At 34.9% G+C, this 18,322-nt stretch overlaps 2 protein-coding genes and 1 long non-coding RNA gene across 3 annotated transcripts in view; 1 reads left to right on the top strand and 2 right to left on the bottom strand.

Annotated features, from left to right (window-relative positions):
• The window catches only part of l(3)73Ah (polycomb group ring finger 3-like lethal (3) 73Ah), an 80,497-nt gene that overhangs the window by 1,309 nt on the left and 60,866 nt on the right, over window positions 1–18,322 (bottom strand). The window lies entirely within an intron of this gene.
• On the bottom strand, window positions 161–13,127 carry LOC149899491 (protein phosphatase methylesterase 1). The gene is made up of 10 exons (XM_090113728.1): window positions 12,909–13,127; window positions 12,217–12,418; window positions 11,272–11,381; window positions 6,907–7,067; window positions 5,440–5,530; window positions 5,100–5,165; window positions 4,417–4,611; window positions 2,310–2,467; window positions 1,108–1,172; window positions 161–531 (listed from the first exon to the last, which is right to left on the bottom strand). Exons 1-10 carry the CDS (start codon window positions 12,980–12,982, stop codon window positions 433–435), a joined length of 1,221 nt encoding a protein of 406 aa, XP_089969854.1. The 5' UTR covers window positions 12,983–13,127; the 3' UTR covers window positions 161–432.
• LOC149899492 (uncharacterized) lies at window positions 13,197–14,242 on the top strand. Its single transcript, XR_016457884.1, has 2 exons — window positions 13,197–13,544; window positions 13,945–14,242. It is a non-coding gene; the product is annotated as an uncharacterized LOC149899492 (long non-coding RNA).

Consider the following 18,322-nt stretch of genomic DNA (forward strand, 5'->3'; position numbering starts at 1 on the left):
AATTCTATTTAATAAATCTATTAGCATCTGAAATAGTTATGTAGATTATTTACATTTTTATCACCGTTTGATTGAACTTATAAAATAACGCTCAAAATATAGACATTGTAAAACTGAAAAAAAGAGTACAATTTAGAATTACACATTGGTTTAACTCTTAAACATTGGTTTAACAATTTCATAAATTGTTGTGAAATTTTTCTTTACTCTCTTCATCGAAAATAATATTTGATTTCAACAAACAAAAAATCACTAAAAATTTACAAAATCAGTTTGCTTCAACTTTTTGAAAATATTTTCTAATCCAAAGTAAAAGTAAGTACAAACATCGAATCGTATCCCGAAAATAAGTTGATTCCCATTTTTTTTTCAAAATACATTGATCCCCATTTTTTGTTATTTTTCAAGTCCAATCAAATAAAGCAAGTACATTTAACAACCGGGCGCCGAAGAGAGTTGCATGTTTTCGCCATTTTCCGTCGGCGATGTGAGACGGTGACGTAGCAGGAAGGACGCTAGTACACGGCTTACCTGATGAATAGTAATATTATTTAAAAAAAAAAAACAAAATATGAACAAAAATTCTAATCAAGATAAAACTTTATTATTTTATGTGTTCTCAACGTATATTGAAAAAAAAAATATATATAAGAAATTACACGCGAGGCCGAGTTAAATATTAGTTTGAATGTAATAAGAATGTACTGCGATTCTACACAACTGCCTAATTGATGTAGGTAGTTGATAACAAATCGCAGCAAGTCAACGACTATTAGCAAAGTGAGGGTAGTTTATACGACGTATAAACAACATCCGAGCCCGTAGGCACGATTCGTACGAATGCGCCACGATTCAAAGGAAAGCGGCATTTTATAGTTTTCGACAACTAAACATGTTTTGTCAGGAAATAGTGACAACTATATTGACAACTACATATTCATTCACAAAAATATTAAATCAAAAGTTATGTCTAACAAATAAATGCAATCATGAACCAATTCTTATTTTATTTTATTTCCAGAGAAAGTGAAAAATATTTTCATTTTTCAAAGATCATTATATTTAATTTGAAACGTAACATGTATGAATAAGTTTTATTTTTCTTACCTCAGCGGGCGAATCCTCGTGTACAGCGTGACCACAACGCGTCAGCACCTGCATTTGAAATTTGCCTGTAAATTAGAAAATTATGATTAATTAGTATGCAGAAACAATTCTTATAACAATTATTGTATTATATTAGTCTGTTGTATTCCCAATCTGGGCAAGATAAGGATTGGGAAGGCCTAAGGCGCTTCCATGAAAGACGATCTTGTGCTATGGTAGACCAGTTTCTATTAAATTGGTCCAGGTCACCCTCCAACAATTAGGGAAAATATTTGAAGTAAAACTTATTTATCGGGGTTGGACAAAAATTTAGTGTAACGTTTTTGCGTTACGCGCCATCTTTTTTTATTTTAAAACCTTTACAACTTGATCATTAGGAATTTATTACCCCTATTGTTCGAATAAAAATAAGTTACCGCCTTTAAGAACTTGCCGACAATGTAAGTACACTATTGTTTCTTAGAAAACATTTTAGGAGTATACGATAATAAATCTATGACTCACGTAAACACGTGTTTGCTTGATTGGTATTCAATTATGATTTTGTGAATTCAAAATTTATAAGAATAAACCTCAAACTCTTTATGTCCAATAAAAATCCGCCTAAGTCGAAATTCTTTATAAGTTGAAAACTCTATAACTCGAATTTTTTGGCGTCTCCCTTGGTCTTTTGAACTACCGCACGAGCGGAGCGAGCGAAGCGAGCGAGTCGCGGCAGTGGCCGGCGTAAATATTCAAATAGGTAGCGAGGAGCAAAGCGAAGAGCATCTTAGGTTAACTTTTGAACTACCGCACGAGCGAGTTGCAGCAGCGGCTGGTGTAAATATTTAAATAGGTAGCGAGGAGCGAAGCGACGAGCGTGTTAGATTAACGTATTTCTGTAATATTGTATACAAGCTGTGTCGCGCGGTTTCACCCGCGTGGCTCTGCTCCTGTTGGTCTTAGCGTGATAATATATAGCCTATATTACTCGTGGATAATGTAGCTTTCGAATGGTGAAAGAATTTTTAAAATCGGTCCAGTAATTTATGAGCCTATTTATTACAATCAAACAAACAAACGTACAAAGTTTTCCTCTTCATAATATTAGTGTAGATGTAGATAGTAAATTATTTTTTGAAAAATAAGGTCATAAAGAAGTTTCACTTCTTACGTGTGTACTAGTTCACGCACACATTTATTTACTACATTTTCAAACAAACCCTGCATCTGCCCCACGGTGAGGTCCCTGTCGAGCCCGTCCACGGAGGCCAGCAGCAGCAGGCGCGGCGCGCGCGCGCACAGGAAGGCGGCGCTCAGCCCGCTGAACCAGCCCGCCCAGTGCTGCTCCGTGCGCGACAGGTCCACGCGCCAGCGGTACCTAACACCGTATTATTGGCTAACACACGCTTATATAAACGTGTAAAATTTTCACCCAGGGCCATATAGTCCGGGATTCATCGCCCATTTTTGCAAGTGATTACTATCAAGCTAATTTTTCGTGAGTAGCTTTATTTTGATGAGATGCCCAATAATTTCATGTACGAAACTCTCGATTGTGGTAGCTAACAGAGGAAACAAGGATAAAATATTTTGATTTGATGGTTCTCAAATATTAATTACTAACTGAATGTTTTTTTTTGTTCAATCTCAAGATAATTATCTAAATTATTCGAAAAAAATATTTGTCCTACAAAATGTATGGTTTGATCAAAGAGTCCCCCTTTCCAATGTGTATCGATAACGAAGTCATCATAAATGATTACTAACCAGCAGATTTTTTATTTTCACTTATTTAATACTTATTTAATTCAACAGACATATTGTCCTACAAATTGCGTAATAAATATTTGAGAACCGTCAAATCAAAAATTTTTATCCTTGTTACCTCTGTAAGCTACCACAATCGAGAGTTTCGTACATGAAATTATTGGGCATCTCATCAAAATAAAGCTACTCACAAAAAATTAGCTTGATAGTAATCACTTGCAAAAATGGGCGATGTATCCCGGACTAATATTGTGACCTCTTATTTACAAACAGTTTAGGCCATGAATAAGAATACGTCAATAGCCAAGGTTCGTAATTGTGATCGATCATAATATGAATGCACCAATCAGTTCAATTCTCGGCGTAAACTGTCTAGAAACCATTGAGATACACATATGGAGACGACACCGCCTACATCACTTATGTTCCGCTCAACATAAGCCATATGGCTTAACTGCACGCTCATTTTTTATTCGTTTTAAAGTAAAACGCATCAAATATGCCTTCGTGTGTGTTACGATATTGCACAAATAATACGGAAAAGTGCAAAGGAATAACTTTTACCGGTATGTACCTAACTAGATAATAATTTTTAAAACTTAGAGCAAAAAAATGGCGCACAGATTTTGTTCGTGGTGTCTCTTCCATACGTAGTAATATTATCTCAATGCCTGCCACACGGTATTATTGGCTAAAAAATTGGTTATCTGTAAAGTCGGTTTACTGACGATAGTTGAACGTGACAACGTCCGATTGTGCTTCTTTGTCGCTCGTTCCGCGCTCTCGCTTGCACTTCAAGCCTACATGGAACGCCTCAGAGCGAGGTAACGTCGCATGAGTCATGTTTTTTCGTGCGTGCAGCCGGCTATATCGAATTATAAGACGTTGTCACGTCAAAAATTAATAAATTGTGTAACCTATACTTAATAAATTAATACTATACTTAATTTTTTCAAGAACATTTTCTGAATGTTGAAAACAATATATTTTACAATTTCTGCTAGAAAATTTCCACACTGTATGAACGGTAAAACTTAGCCAACAGTATTATCAGCTAACACGATAATACTGTTGGCTAAGTTTTACCGTCACGTCTATATTTGAAAAAAAAAATGCATTTGTAATTTTGTAAATATTTTTTAACGGACTCAGCGTATGCAAAACTATAACCTCCATTGAGCTTAGAATACCAACGGTGGGACACCCTGTATAAGCATGTATTAGCGTTTGTATATAACAAACTAATATCTAAGACGTGACGGTAAAACTTAGCCAACGGTATTATCAGCTAACACGCTCATACAGTGCGGAAATTTTCGAGAGGAAATTGTAAAATATTTTGGTTTCGACATTCAAAAAAAGTTCATAAAAAAATATATTTTATTAAGTATAGGTTACAAAATTTATTAATTCTTGTTCGCATTAAATAAAAAACATCCTGAAAAAATTTTAAGTAAATGTTTTTTTTATTAAAAAAAAACACTAAACAAAAATTCAACCAAAAGATCCTTTTTTTTACAACAAAAAAAAACACAAATTTTCACGAACAACAAAACCTACCTCATTGCCCCGTTAGTAACCACCGGCGTGGGTTTAGTGAACCCATCCCCCTCCCCATCCCCGTTCCCCTCCCCATCCCCATCCCCTTCGCTCTCCTCGAGGATGACATCCCCGCGGGTGAGAGGAATCTCGCCGTCATCGGACTCGCAAGTGTAGGACTCCACCTCGTTGATGGCTAGCTGGTTTGTGGTGCAGCTGGGAATTTGTTATTAATTTATTTAAAAAAAATCATTTATTGAACAAGGTTCCTTACATCAATATATAGACCCCAGACTCCCAATAATCAATATAGCTTTCGCTGTGTTTCAGGAGGCTGTATTATATTTTAATATTACACTATTCATAATGAGTTTTTTGAAATGAAAATATAAAAATTTTCAAAATAGCGGGTTGAACCAAAATCAAAGTATAGCTCATTTTGGAGTAAAAAAAAAACATTACCTAGCCGAAATCTACGTATTAGTTTCAAAAATATTGGATATTTTAACTTTTCTTTTTTAAATTTGCCATATTCTTCGGGAAAACGATAAAAAGTAATAAAAGAATTTTAATAAGCCTAGAACAAAATGCATTTTCATATTTCAATAAAATTTTTGCATAGCATATTAATCATTTTATGTGAACATTATTTCCTTTTTTGTGTTCAATAAAGTTCGAATAGACACATTTTAATATAAACTTACTTGACAATTTGACTGGGCATAGACACTCGCGCAGAGTCAACATTCCTTACTTGTCCACTCCTCACACTGTTGAAAAAAAATTATTATTTTTTTATATAATCAAAAAATGCAAAAAATAATGTTTTTTTTTTTACTAGATGTGCATAGTGTAGCTAATGAATCAGTGTTAAGGGTGAAATTAATTCCTTCTTCATAAAAATACTATCATTCAGTTATTGTTTGTATAATTATTACTATTTAAAGGCTATTTTCCGAGATAGAAAAAAATATTTTTTATAGACAAAACTGTTTTTTCATGTTGTATAAGAAATGATTTATGTAAATATTATTGAATACATACCACCACTCTATAGCATGCTCTATGCTCTTGAAATGCGTCGGCCTTCCGCGCAAGAAGCTCTGCATGCTCGCAAGAGCGTCCATAGCAGTACCTGCAATGTTAATATGATAATACATATTATATCTAAAAAAATTGGTTGTTTGTAAAGTAGGTTTACGATCGAGATGTTTACGTGATAACGTCTTATTGGTGGCAGCGCTCGAGATGAGACGGGAGATTGGTCCGTCTCTCTCTCGTTATACCTGCAATCGCGCTCGTGAGGTTTTGGTGTGACACAAGTTTCTGAACATGCCACCCGACTAAATCGATTTTAAAAACGTTATCACGTCAATAAATAAAAAAAGACGTGTGTCACTCGGGGACTGCCGCGGTAAAGCTATTGCATGCTATGCCTTCAAGCCACACCTCCGCGCCCGTCCCCGTGGGGAGCGTGAGGTTTTTTCGTTACGGAATTTCTCGAATCGGTCCCCGCGCTCAAGGCCCGCGATAGAAGCTATGCAATAGCTTAAAAATCGCCGGAATGTTTGTACGCGCATAACTTAACTAAGGGCCGATTTTTCAATGCTTGGATAAAACTTATCCGTCCAATAAAGTATTCTGATAACTGTCAAATACGGGCAATTAGAGTACGTTTTTAAAATGGTTGTTTTATACATTATTCGACGAATAAGTTTTACCAAAAATTGAAAAATCGGCCCTGACTAAACTAACCAAATTATTATACTACTATATTAAATGATTATACCAAATTAGACAAATTATGTCTAAACTGAAAATCTTGCTAAAAGAACGGATCGGGCAGAACTGGGGCGAATAGCAAATTAGTAATAATTTCATTAAAAAATATTTTATTATTCATATTAATTTGCATGATGAAGTCTCTGATTATTGTGATAATTAGACATGTTATCTATTCAACGATTGAATCATTTATATTCTTTCAGATTACATAAAAACGAATACAATTCAGATTACAGTTATTAAATCATTATCTACAAATAAATTTACCTAACATCCATTATTCAGAAATTTAACATAAAAAGAGCGTGTGACGAGCACACGTGTCAGAAGTGAAACTTCTTTGGCAAGATTCAAAGATACCAAAATCGTCGCCTTATTCCATGACATGACGGTATTGCCATGACGCGACCTTGAAATTTTGTTTCTCAACGTGCCTAAAGAAGTTTCACTTAAAAAATAAAAAAAATGTGTGCGTGTATACACACGTATACACACGTAAGAAGTGAAACTTCTTTATGACCTTATTTTTCAAAAAATAATTTACTGTATGCAACTTTACATAAATACGTCGAATCACACGTAGTAGCGAAAACAAAAAGATGGCGCGTAACGGAAAAATGTCACGAGTAACGAAAAAATGTTACACTAAATTTTTTTCCAAAATTATAAATTATAAATTTTTTTCCCCATAAAGAAGTTTCACTTCAATAAAATTGAATCCCATACCCTCAACAACATCGATAACCGCTACACCCTGTATGTAGGGCTCCAGTGCGGGCAGGTGCGCCGCCCTCACGGCGATGGCGCCGCCCATGGAGTGCCCGAGGAGCACTAGAGGGGGCAACTCGTCTTCACCATACAGTTTATGTAGGATTTGTTCAACGTCTCTGTAACAAGTTATTACGTGCAAATTTATAAAGAATGGAAAAATAACATCATTATATGTATTTATAAAAAGCTTTTGAAAGCTAACTAACATATCGAGATATCTATACTAATATTATAAAGCTGAAGAATTTGTTTGTTTTAACGCGGTAATCTCAGGAAGTACTGTTCCGATTTGAAAAATTATTTCGGTGTTTAGATAGCCCTTTCATCGAGGAAGACTATAGGCTATATATCATCATGCTAAGACCAACAGGAGCGGAGCAATGCGGGTGAAACCGCGGGGAATAGCTAGTACATATTATAAATGCGAAAGTAACTCTGTCTGTCTGTCTGTTACTCAATCACGCCTAAACTACTGAACCAATTTTCATGAAATTTGGTATGGAGATATTTTGATATCCGCGGACATAGGCTACTTTTTATCCCGGTAAAATGACGCAATCCCGGAAATCCCACGGGAACGGGAACTATGCGGGTGTTTCTTTGACTGCGCGGGCGAAGCCGTGGGTGGTAAGCTAGTTATATATAAAAATGAAACCCGTTTCGCGTTGTCACGGCATCACGTGTGAACGGGTGGATTGATTTTAATAATTCTTTTTTTATTATATTCCTTGAAGTACAAGGATGGTTCTTATGTAGAGAAAACGTAAATATGTACATATTTACGGGCTAGTTACATATAGGTACATTTTAAAAGAATGGAAAAATAACATCATTATATTTATAAAAAGCTTTTGGATGCTATATAAATAAAATATCAAGATATTATGTGCACAAGTCAATAACTGCGTTAAAAACAACCGACTTCAAACTTGCACTTGCAACATTTACAAATACAGACAAAAATGCTCATAAAATAAAAACTACTGGGCCTATCCGAATAAAATTTTTATGGGACCAATTCGACACCATCCCGCATCGAACAAAAAAAGAATCACGTAAATCGGTTCAGAAACCACGGAGTAATCGGTGTACATACATAAAAAAAAAAAAAAAAAAAAAACATACCGGCCGAATTGATAACCTCCTCCTTTTTTTTGAAGTCGGTTAAAAATGGTAACTTTTTATAATGAGGTTTATAATGAAATGTAAACAATTTATTAATACTGTTAGGTTATTGTTTTTTTAATGCTTGCAAAAGTACATTTATATACATACTAGCGGTCCGCCCCGGCTTCGCCCGTGGTACATATGAAAAATAGATGTTGGCCGATTCTCAGACTTACCCGATATGCACAGAAAATTTCATGAGAATCGGTCCACCCGTTTCGGAGGAGTATGCAGACTATCATTGTGACACGAGAATTTTATATATACACTAGCGGTCCGCCCCGGCTTCGCCCGTGGTACATATGAAAAATAGATGTTGGCCGATTCTCAGACTTACCCGATATGCACAGAAAATTTCATGAGAATCGGTCCACCCGTTTCGGAGGAGTATGCAGACTAACATTGTGACACGAGAATTTTATATATAAGATACTAGCGACCCGCCCCGGCTTCGCACGGGTGCAATGCTGATACAAAATACACTACAGAAAAACTGTGAACGTTGTACATATACGTATAAAATAAAAAACATAGCGGCCCGCTCGACTCGCCCGATAGCCGGGCGGCCGGCCGGTACCGCCGCAGCGTATTTCCAAACTATACATAGCCAGAACGCAACCATAGGAAACTGCTCGTGTATACTTTGTAATACTGTTTTTAAGTTTGTTATTACAATATATACACGAATTTTGCGTACTGATCGTGTATACTTTGTAACGCGGATGCTTACTTCTTTGTTCCAAACTATACACGATCAGTACGCAAAATATGTATATAACTAAATATAGCTACTACACCACTTACGCTTGAGCGAAATAATAAATATAATGCAATCAAAGACTTGTACAGCTATATCTATCTACTTTTATTCTTCTTGATTGATTCAGTAAAATATTTAATAAAAATATTATTAGGTAAGCTTAGAAAAATAAATAGGTAACAGATATAAGGGTTACCTACCTATGGGTTAGGTTAGGTTCGTGGTTTTTTTAACTACACAAAAATAGGAAGCATAGGGGCTCCGTCACCTCGCAACCGTCTTCTTCTGGACTTATTAGATTCTTACATTTTAGCACTATTGCCAAATTGTAAGTCGTGCAGTTTCTGTTAAGTCGTCGTCGGGAACGAAGACACAAGCATCCTCGATACAAAAAATATACGATCAGTACGCAACATTACATACACAATACACATGCATTTTAATAATAGATTTCAAAACAGCAATACAATAATATAAACGCGAGCAATGGAAAGACGCCGCGCTTACTCCGAAACATACACGATTAGTCCGCATGCGTACTGGCGCTGTATATTTTGGAGCGCTATTCTTACTTACTTCACTACAAAGTATACGCGAGTATTTGCGTACTGCTGTAGTATAGATTGGAAGAACTTTGTAAAAAAGTTATTTCCAAACTATACGTGATTAGTTTCACACCGTTGCGTACTGGCCTTGTATAGTTTGGAAAGACGCACCGCCGCAAACGCTACGTCCCGCAATTTTTAAATCTGTAGGTAATATCTTCGAAAATATTCACTTAAATCATACGGTGTAAAGGGCCATATAGATCTATATTAAATGAACAATGTATTCAAGGTATTTAATTGGTTAAGGATTAATGCTGTATTAGTTAAAATCGCATCGAAAATTAGCCATTATTTGTCGTAAAAAGTAAATGACAAAAAAAAGTTATTGTGGGTTATCCATAAGAGATAGACATATACCATCGCGGACTTTTCTGTAGACCTTTTCAATGTGTATAATACTTAGTACATTATTTTGATAAAACTCGTAGGGTTCAGCCTGCGTTTGCAATGTAAGCGGAAAAAATGTAATTTTTTACGACATCACATTAGAAACCTCAAAAATAACAGTACTTCTCCACTATTTAATGGATGTTATTATACATATAAACCTTCCTCTTGAATCACTCTATCTATTAAAAAAAACCGCGTCAAAATCCGTAGCGTAGTTTCAAAGATTTAAGCGTACAAAGGGACATAGGGACATAGGGACATAGGGACAGGGAGAGCGACTTTGTTTTATACTATGTAGTGATATGTATGAGTTTTGCTTACTTACAAAAGATATAATGTAATAATAAATGTAATGTGTAACACGGTGTGAAACTTCCGATTGACATCGCCGGACGTATACGCCGAGCGCATTAAATATTTACGCTTCGTAAGCGACCGCCTCCTTGGTAAAGTGGTTGACGCGTGAGCGTAGAACCGAGGGGTCCCGGATTCGATTCCCGGTGGAAAAGAAGAAAAAAAAATGTCTCGGATGGTAGGATACAGAAGGCTGATCACCTACTTGTCCCTAAAGAAAATCGATCAGTGAAACAGATGTATGCATAATGCATCTGCCCCTTACCCCACTACGGGGACACGGGACTTTACACACACACTTCGTAAGCGAGTATTTCATATTTTATACCCTAAATATAAAAATCGCAATATAAATAAAAAAAGTCTATTGATGTAGATTCTCAATTAAAAAAATAATGTAATTGATTCAGTTTCAATGAATAACTAAACATTAATAGTCCATTGTCCTGTATTAAAAATTATTGATCACTCTCTGAAGATAAAAAATTGCCTTGCATAAAATTGCATTGATTTGCGCTTAAATAAATAGATACTTAATATTACAAAGCTGAAGAGTTTGTTTGAACGCGCTAATCTCAGGAACTTCTGGTCCGATTTGAAATTTTTTTTTGGTGTTTAGATAGCCCATTCATCGAGGAAGACTATAGGCTATTTTTTATCATGCTAAGACCAACAGGAGCAGAGCCATGCATGTGAAACCGCGCAGCGAAGCTAGTATAAATAAATAATAAATAAATATTTCAGGACAATTTTCACACACGGCACAATCTGATCCCATACTAAGCTTTCGCTTGTGTTATGGAAACCGGATGGCTGATAAACATACATAATTTTTTAAATAAATACTTATATAGATAATTAACACCCAGACACAGAGCAAACATCTATGTTCATCACACAAATATTTGCCCCGGGTGGGAATCGAACCTACAACCTCTGGCTTGGAAGGCAGGGCCACTACCAACCAAGCCAACCGGTCAGTCAATTAGTCAGTATAATTAAATAAATTTATGTATGTGTTAAATAAACAAAATCTCTTACTTTATAAGAGTATCAATGCTCAAATCGTCAGGGTTTTTGGCCTGCGTTTCTCCGTGACCTCTCACATCTATAGATACAACCTGGCAGTGCACCATGTTTGTTATTTCTTCCTGCAAGAAAAAAATATATTTTGGTAATACAGTAAAAGCTCCTTATTCGCGCTTCTTTCATTCATTCATTCGGTTTCACTATTCGCGGATGAAAAAAATGCGACTTAATTCCTATGTTCGCGACATTAAATTCTTTATGCGCGGATCAAATTGCTGCATACATATATGTATTTACCTAAATAAAAATCATTCGCTATCCCTAGTAAACGCCTGATCTACAACTAAGAATTTATGATGTCGTAAAAAAAAGGAGGAAATCAAGTAAAAAGTGCCAAGCCATTGTCTAAACCTGATGATAATACCTAATTAAATGGTAATTAATAAATATATATAAAAAACTTCAATTAAACTGATTTCCTTATGTATTTGCTTATTAATTTCGTCACCTAGGAACGTATCCCCTATAACCCCATACAAATTACCATTCCTTATTCACAGCATATTTACGGAACCTATTACCCGCGAATAAAGAGCACTGTATTGAATGTTTTCAATTGGCTTCAAATTTATAGTTAAAGTAATAAGTTTTGTTTTAGTTACTTTTTCGCTCTAGTGTTAGTACCAATACCAAGTACCAAGATCAAAACTTCTTTATTTAGGGTATTAAAAAGCAAAGTATAACTTGTTTAAATTTATTTTGTAAGTTTTTTGTTCTTTAAACAAACTTATCTCTATTAAACTATTATAAAATACATTTTTATTAGACAATATAATAACAAGGCATAATCAGAATGAATTTCTTACTTCATTAAATCATTGAAAACAAATAGGAGCTGATAAATAATCGCTATAAAATACTGTTGCCTTAATAATAAGCTCTAAAAGCTATACCTACTGTAAAACAAGCCCAGCTGAGACCAGAATAACCACCGCCATGCAGCGTCACAATCCTCGGCCTCTGCGGATGATCAGGTTCCGGTGAAAGGTAGACTCGGAAGGTGCCTCCATCAGTCTCGAGATCTACACACTTCTCAAAGAACTGCTTCCATGATACTGGTGTGTAGTCGCGCTTTCGGGACGCGCCGAACGGTGCCAACCTAGAAATATGTAGTACTATAATACTATATTCTGTTGAAATCAATATAGCCCTTTTAATTGTTTGCTTTGCAGATAAGAAGATGCCTTTATCACAATATTGTATGTTAATCTATTATTGTTTACGCAATACACATACTTACCTACAGTTATCATCATCAGTAAGATATTTGCATTTTTTTATAGAATTATGAACTATTAGAAAAATGTTTGATAATATTCTTTGTGTCTAAAATGAATAATGTTGATTGATGAAACACAATAAATTGAATTCACGTAAACATTTGAAATTATTGAAAAGTAAATATATTCTCTCCCTTTCAAAAGCTGTTACATTAAAATGAATAATGTATGATTGGAAATTTAGTTGAGATAACTCTTAGATCATTGTGGAATAATACTATCAACTAACAAAATACATAGACATGAATGTACTTAGAAAATAATATAACTCAATTTAGAAATCAAATTAAATTTAAAAAAATATCTTACTTGGATACGCCTGAGGTTCGTGGCACTCTTGGAGGGAGTTTGCTTTTCATAATACTTTTTTGCAAGGAAGACATTCTGGTCACAATCTTTTAAGTAAATATAGAAATATATATGTACAGTTAGGTGTTTTATTTACGGGATTTATTTAAGATTAAAAATAAAACAATTTAGCACAGACGCCGATTCTTCAGCATTTGCGATTTGTTTTGACACATGAATGTTTGATATGTTTGACTTTTGACATTTTAATCGAGGTGATCCCGTGCTGCCAGCTGAATAAACCGTAGAGTGAGAATGAACCATAGAGGAGGCACTAAAATGACAAGGAATGCGTGAGAGAAATACACTTATGACTATAAAGCTAAGAGCAAGAGAGACAGAAACATTGTTTTTTGTTTCTCTCATGTTATGCGATTTCTTTTGTTGGGGACAAAGGCAGTTTGTCCCAAACAAGCGGCTACAGTCCATTGTTTTGCTAGTTTTCTGTTTTTTCTCGCTGTTAAGTGACTTCAAAGTTTAATAAACGTTGACAGTGATCTGTTTTAATCCGACTTTAAGTGAAAATATGGTGCGTTGTAGTGTGATTGGTTGTAAAAATCGGCCGGAACGAAGATTACCAAATATTACCTTTCACACGTAAGTAAACTTATTTGAAGTATATTGTTTTATAGAACTGGATATAGTTGATACATTTTCATTAACTCTAATGTGAAATTATCTACAAATATATAATATTTTCATCGAAATAGACGTAAACATTTTTTTGTGTTATCCGACTAAATTACGAAGTGTTCTTGTTGTTCAGGACGCCATTTGTTTTTACGTAGTTTCAAATTTATGGTATAATCATGTGATTAACATTAGGGATACCAGTACAGGGTAAAATTTTCCCCAAAATCGTGAAATGTTTTTTTAATATTAAATGTTAATGTTTGTGTAAAGTTTGTTACACGGTTCGGTTTTCCGGTTCAGCTTTCCTCATTTGCATTGGTTTAAGTATTTTTTTTTTCAATGTCGGTTTTTTTGTATATTCCAGGTTACGATGCACATCATAACGCTGAAGACTGCGAAGCTGGCCCTTCCACACGAGCTGCAGCTGCCACTGAAGGCAGCGAGGACCCTGCCCCGTCAGGAGAGGCGGTGTTGGAGTAAAATCCGGAAGGCCACCCCCCGCGCCTTCCTCACCGAGGTGCGGCGCGCCTTTATAAGAACGAACGAGCGGCGGAGTCGTCCATTTTCGTCTGCTACTCGCGCGCACATTATCGCGGACCCTCTGCCCATTTATTTCTACCGTCATTTTGCTGTTCATTTTCAAATAAATGTATTTCGTTTAATTTGCTTTTAATTTGAACTATTTCCAGTACGTTTTTATTAGACTACATTTACGGCTGTATCTTCTAATTGCGTTGACATAGAAATTTGATTTTATTACTGCTTAAAGGTATAATAGACCTAAGTTTTTGATGTGAATATCAATTATTGAATACCTACATTACATTTGCGTTCATGAGTAAAGGGGTTATAAGATTAATTTTTTTTTTTATATAATGTAATAAAAAATTCATGTTTTTCGTAATTATTCCCGTATCTGTTTTATAAGATATTATTCTGTCTTCTGATTCAAATTCAATTTGAATCTGAATCAGAAGAAATAGCAATTAAAACCGCATATTCTGAAACTAGCAACTACTTGCAAGGGAATCACAACCTACAAGGTACTCCCCACGTCCTATAGCACAGACAAAGAAAAAATTGCTACAAGCAACATTTAAAGATACAACATAATAAAACAATTAGGTTTGTTCGAAGCCCTCGGTGCGCGAGTCCGACTCGCACTTGACCTTTTTTGTCCTAATTTTACTGTATTTTCTATTATTATTTACCATTGATTGAAATGATATCTAAACTTTAGCCTTGTTTTTTTATAAAAAATATATGAACTGGGATATTTCGATATTTGTGGTTAATTGCGAGAAGTGTAAAAGCAAAAGTTGTAATAAATATTTTAAATACCTACAACTTTACCATTAAACTTTATTCCGCAGTTATAGTTTTTTTAATCCCGATCTCAGATCGATCGTAAATAACTTTTCCTCTAATTTTTGTTACCTATATTCTCTTCCGTTTGAAATTGATTTCATTGTTCTATAATATTACTTTTATGTTTCAAAAGTTAATAAAAATCATGTTGAACAATATTACTTTGTTAATTTCAAAAGTTAATATTAAATTAGTGGTCCACTTAGGTCGTGCACATGGCCCAGGGGGGGGCATGGCCCATGACCCCCATGACCCCCCCCCCCCTGGATCCGCGCTTGTACCGGCCGGCCGCCCGGCTATATATTTTATACCCGTGCGAAGCCGGAGCGGGCCGCTATGTTTTTATATACAACGTTCACAGTTTTTCTGTAGTGTATTTACTATTTAGTATCAGCATTGCACCCGTGCGAAGCCGGGGCGGGTCGCTAGTTAAGTTAATAAATAACAAAATCTTTTCAAATCTGTCTTTTTCTTCATAAACCTATCTTACAAAAAAATACCCAAACATTTATAGATATTTTGCCAGTTTTTCGGATAAAAAGTTTTTGTAATAGTTGGCAACATTGACGTAAGGATTCGCCATCTCGTTCGGGTATACGCCGATGTCGTCTCTAGTACATTCTCCCTCTACGGAATAAACTGATCGAATTTCTGAGGACTATAAAATAGGACTATAATCTATATATTATTCGACCAAGCCAACTAGACGCTCGGGTGGAATGCGGCCTCCCCGCCCGCTTACCGCCTCAGGTACCGCGTTCGCCTTAGTACGGTTCGCAGCATCGACGCATTCGTACGTTTCGCATCGCTAGTTATTTCTGTACTTTTTATTATTAATCGTTAAAGCTTGTTGTTGACTGTTAAGTTTTTCGTTGTTATTTGTTTAAGTTTTTACTGTGTTGTTATTCATAGACAGCCCTCGAAATGGGAAAAAATAAGACTATTCATAGCGGAGAGCGAACAGTGATATTATTAATATTTTTTTTTTTGCTATCTGTACCCGAGACATGGGCGGGTGACGTCACAGTTGAAAAGGGTCTAGTTGGCTTGGTCACGTAGTACTATAAAATATATATAGATACCGCCTCACCTAAAAACAATAGCTCTGTGAGTGCGGCAATTCAGTTCTGTAGTGTGTGTAAGGCAATTTGTAAGGACGCTAGTGTGTGTGAAGAATTGTACTGCCAGCTACATAAATTTTACCTCATAAATGGGTAATGGGCTGAAGTTTGAAAAATATTTTTTTTTCATCTTGGCCTCGCCGGGAATCGAACCCATGAACATGCGACTCAAATCCACTTGCGATGCCACAAAGGTTGTTTAAAACTTAAAAGTAAAAAGCGGTAATAAAAAAATAACATATGAGTCAGTTAAACATGGTTAAACAGAAATAAATTATTGTTAGGTATAATTATCCTTTTTCATATATGCGTTATAGCTAGAGAGCTAGCGCAAAGCTACCTGTATGTATTTGACCAGACCTGGATTTTTGTGTGTTGATTCCCCTATACCTACTATACATGAGATGAGGAGTCACTAAGCCCAGAGTGGTGGACGAGCCGCGCGCTTAGGTAAGACAGGTGGTAATTTTTGGCGAACTTTGAAACCATTTGACCACGTCTGCCATTTTGATATTTGAAAATAGATTATTATTACTATCGGAAAATAACAATGGCAGACCATTATCACGCGGATAACATTCTGGCAGACACTTATGAAAGTGCTGAAAAAAATACAATTTTGAAAGTATTTGACCAGATCTGCCATTCATATATTTTATTTATTAGGGTCTTAAAAACTTATTTTCGAAACGGCAGACATTTTCATTGCGTACAGACTTCAGCAGACAACAAAACTTTACAGACTTCAGCAGTCAACAAGACTTAGCTTCTACATGGTCAGATGTATATAATATGTATTACGTTTACTGACCTTACATCAATGATTTACTTTATTAATGTTTTATGGTCATTTACATTTAATTTTGAAAACCATGGAATAAAATTTATAAATTTGATGATACAAAACTAAATACCTACATTTGTAAAGAATCTCAAATATAAAGTTGTGTTGCATATAACAAATCATCATTTAAATATTTAGTTTATTTCTTTATTTAAGAAACAATTAACAATTACAAAACAACATAAAACAACACGCATGCATTTATTGAAATGTTCATTCATCATCACTATCGTATGGCGTTGTGTGACTCGTCTTCATATTCCATTGAATCGGATTCTGTAAAAGTAAAACGTAAATTATATAATAAAAGAAATGAGTAAAGTCAAAAATAATTATTAAAGAATTAATCATTATAAACTTACCTAGTAAGGCAATGCCTTTGATGTCGCACGATGCCGCGGCCGCCGCGCCGCGGCCGCCAGTGTAGGTACTTCTGCTGCTACATGAAAATATGGTAGGGTTGCAACAAATGGAAAATAAAACAATTGTGATTATTACTATTATGATGTAATCATTTATTCATATGTACATTCAAAACATTTGCGATTATTAAATCTGATGTAATTATTTTTTCATAAATATATAATTATTATTAATTACATAATATATTGCACTGTGAAATATTTACGTATCACTTTATTTTTGATGCTTTAATTGTCTTTTATAAAATTTAAGTGACGCACTCGCATTGGGATCAACAATCCGATAAGAAAAGAATGGAGACAACATACCTATACTTAGCTTTGATTTCAATTCTACAGATACAAAATATGTATACAATCTATCTAAAATGATACAACGGATGTTTCCTGCGTTTTCTCGTCAAAATACCGAAACAACGTAATTATTGTATAGTGGTTGGGCGTGAAAGTAAAAAAACAAATGAAAAGTGTTTTCCATATGATTATTTATTAAATTTACGCGATTAAGAATAATTTCAACGATACAATTTAGTAAAGGATTAAAGAAAATACCTGCCTGATCATTTTATCAAACTCTAAAAGAATTATGGTTATTTCGCATCACTCGGTTTATTAGTTTGGTAATAATTATTAAAGGTAGTTACAACCCTAGCCATTGAGTCGAACGGTAGGCAACACAATATCGACTTTGTGCGGGTACATATGGTACATTTCTTCTTGCTGTGAAGCGTAATTATTATTATTAAGATTTTTTAGGCTATTTATAGCGTAGTAATTTTCACTTTTGCATGGAAGTGATGTATCTGCTAGTATCTAATCTGTACTGAAAACATCTGGCAATAACCGTTAGAGTGGGAACCGAAAAGAGCCCTCTCAGGTATAAAACCTAGACTATTTGAATGCTAGTAACTATATAAAATAAAAATACTATAGGCTAGAGTGAGAATAATATTGATATTATATGGAAAAAAATAGCTACAGAGATAG

Source organism: Colias eurytheme, chromosome 20 (genome assembly GCF_061535395.1).
Source record: "Colias eurytheme isolate Ceu_HAF_F1 chromosome 20, ilColEury1 Martin Lab GWU primary, whole genome shotgun sequence".
Lineage (NCBI taxonomy): Eukaryota > Metazoa > Arthropoda > Insecta > Lepidoptera > Pieridae > Colias > Colias eurytheme.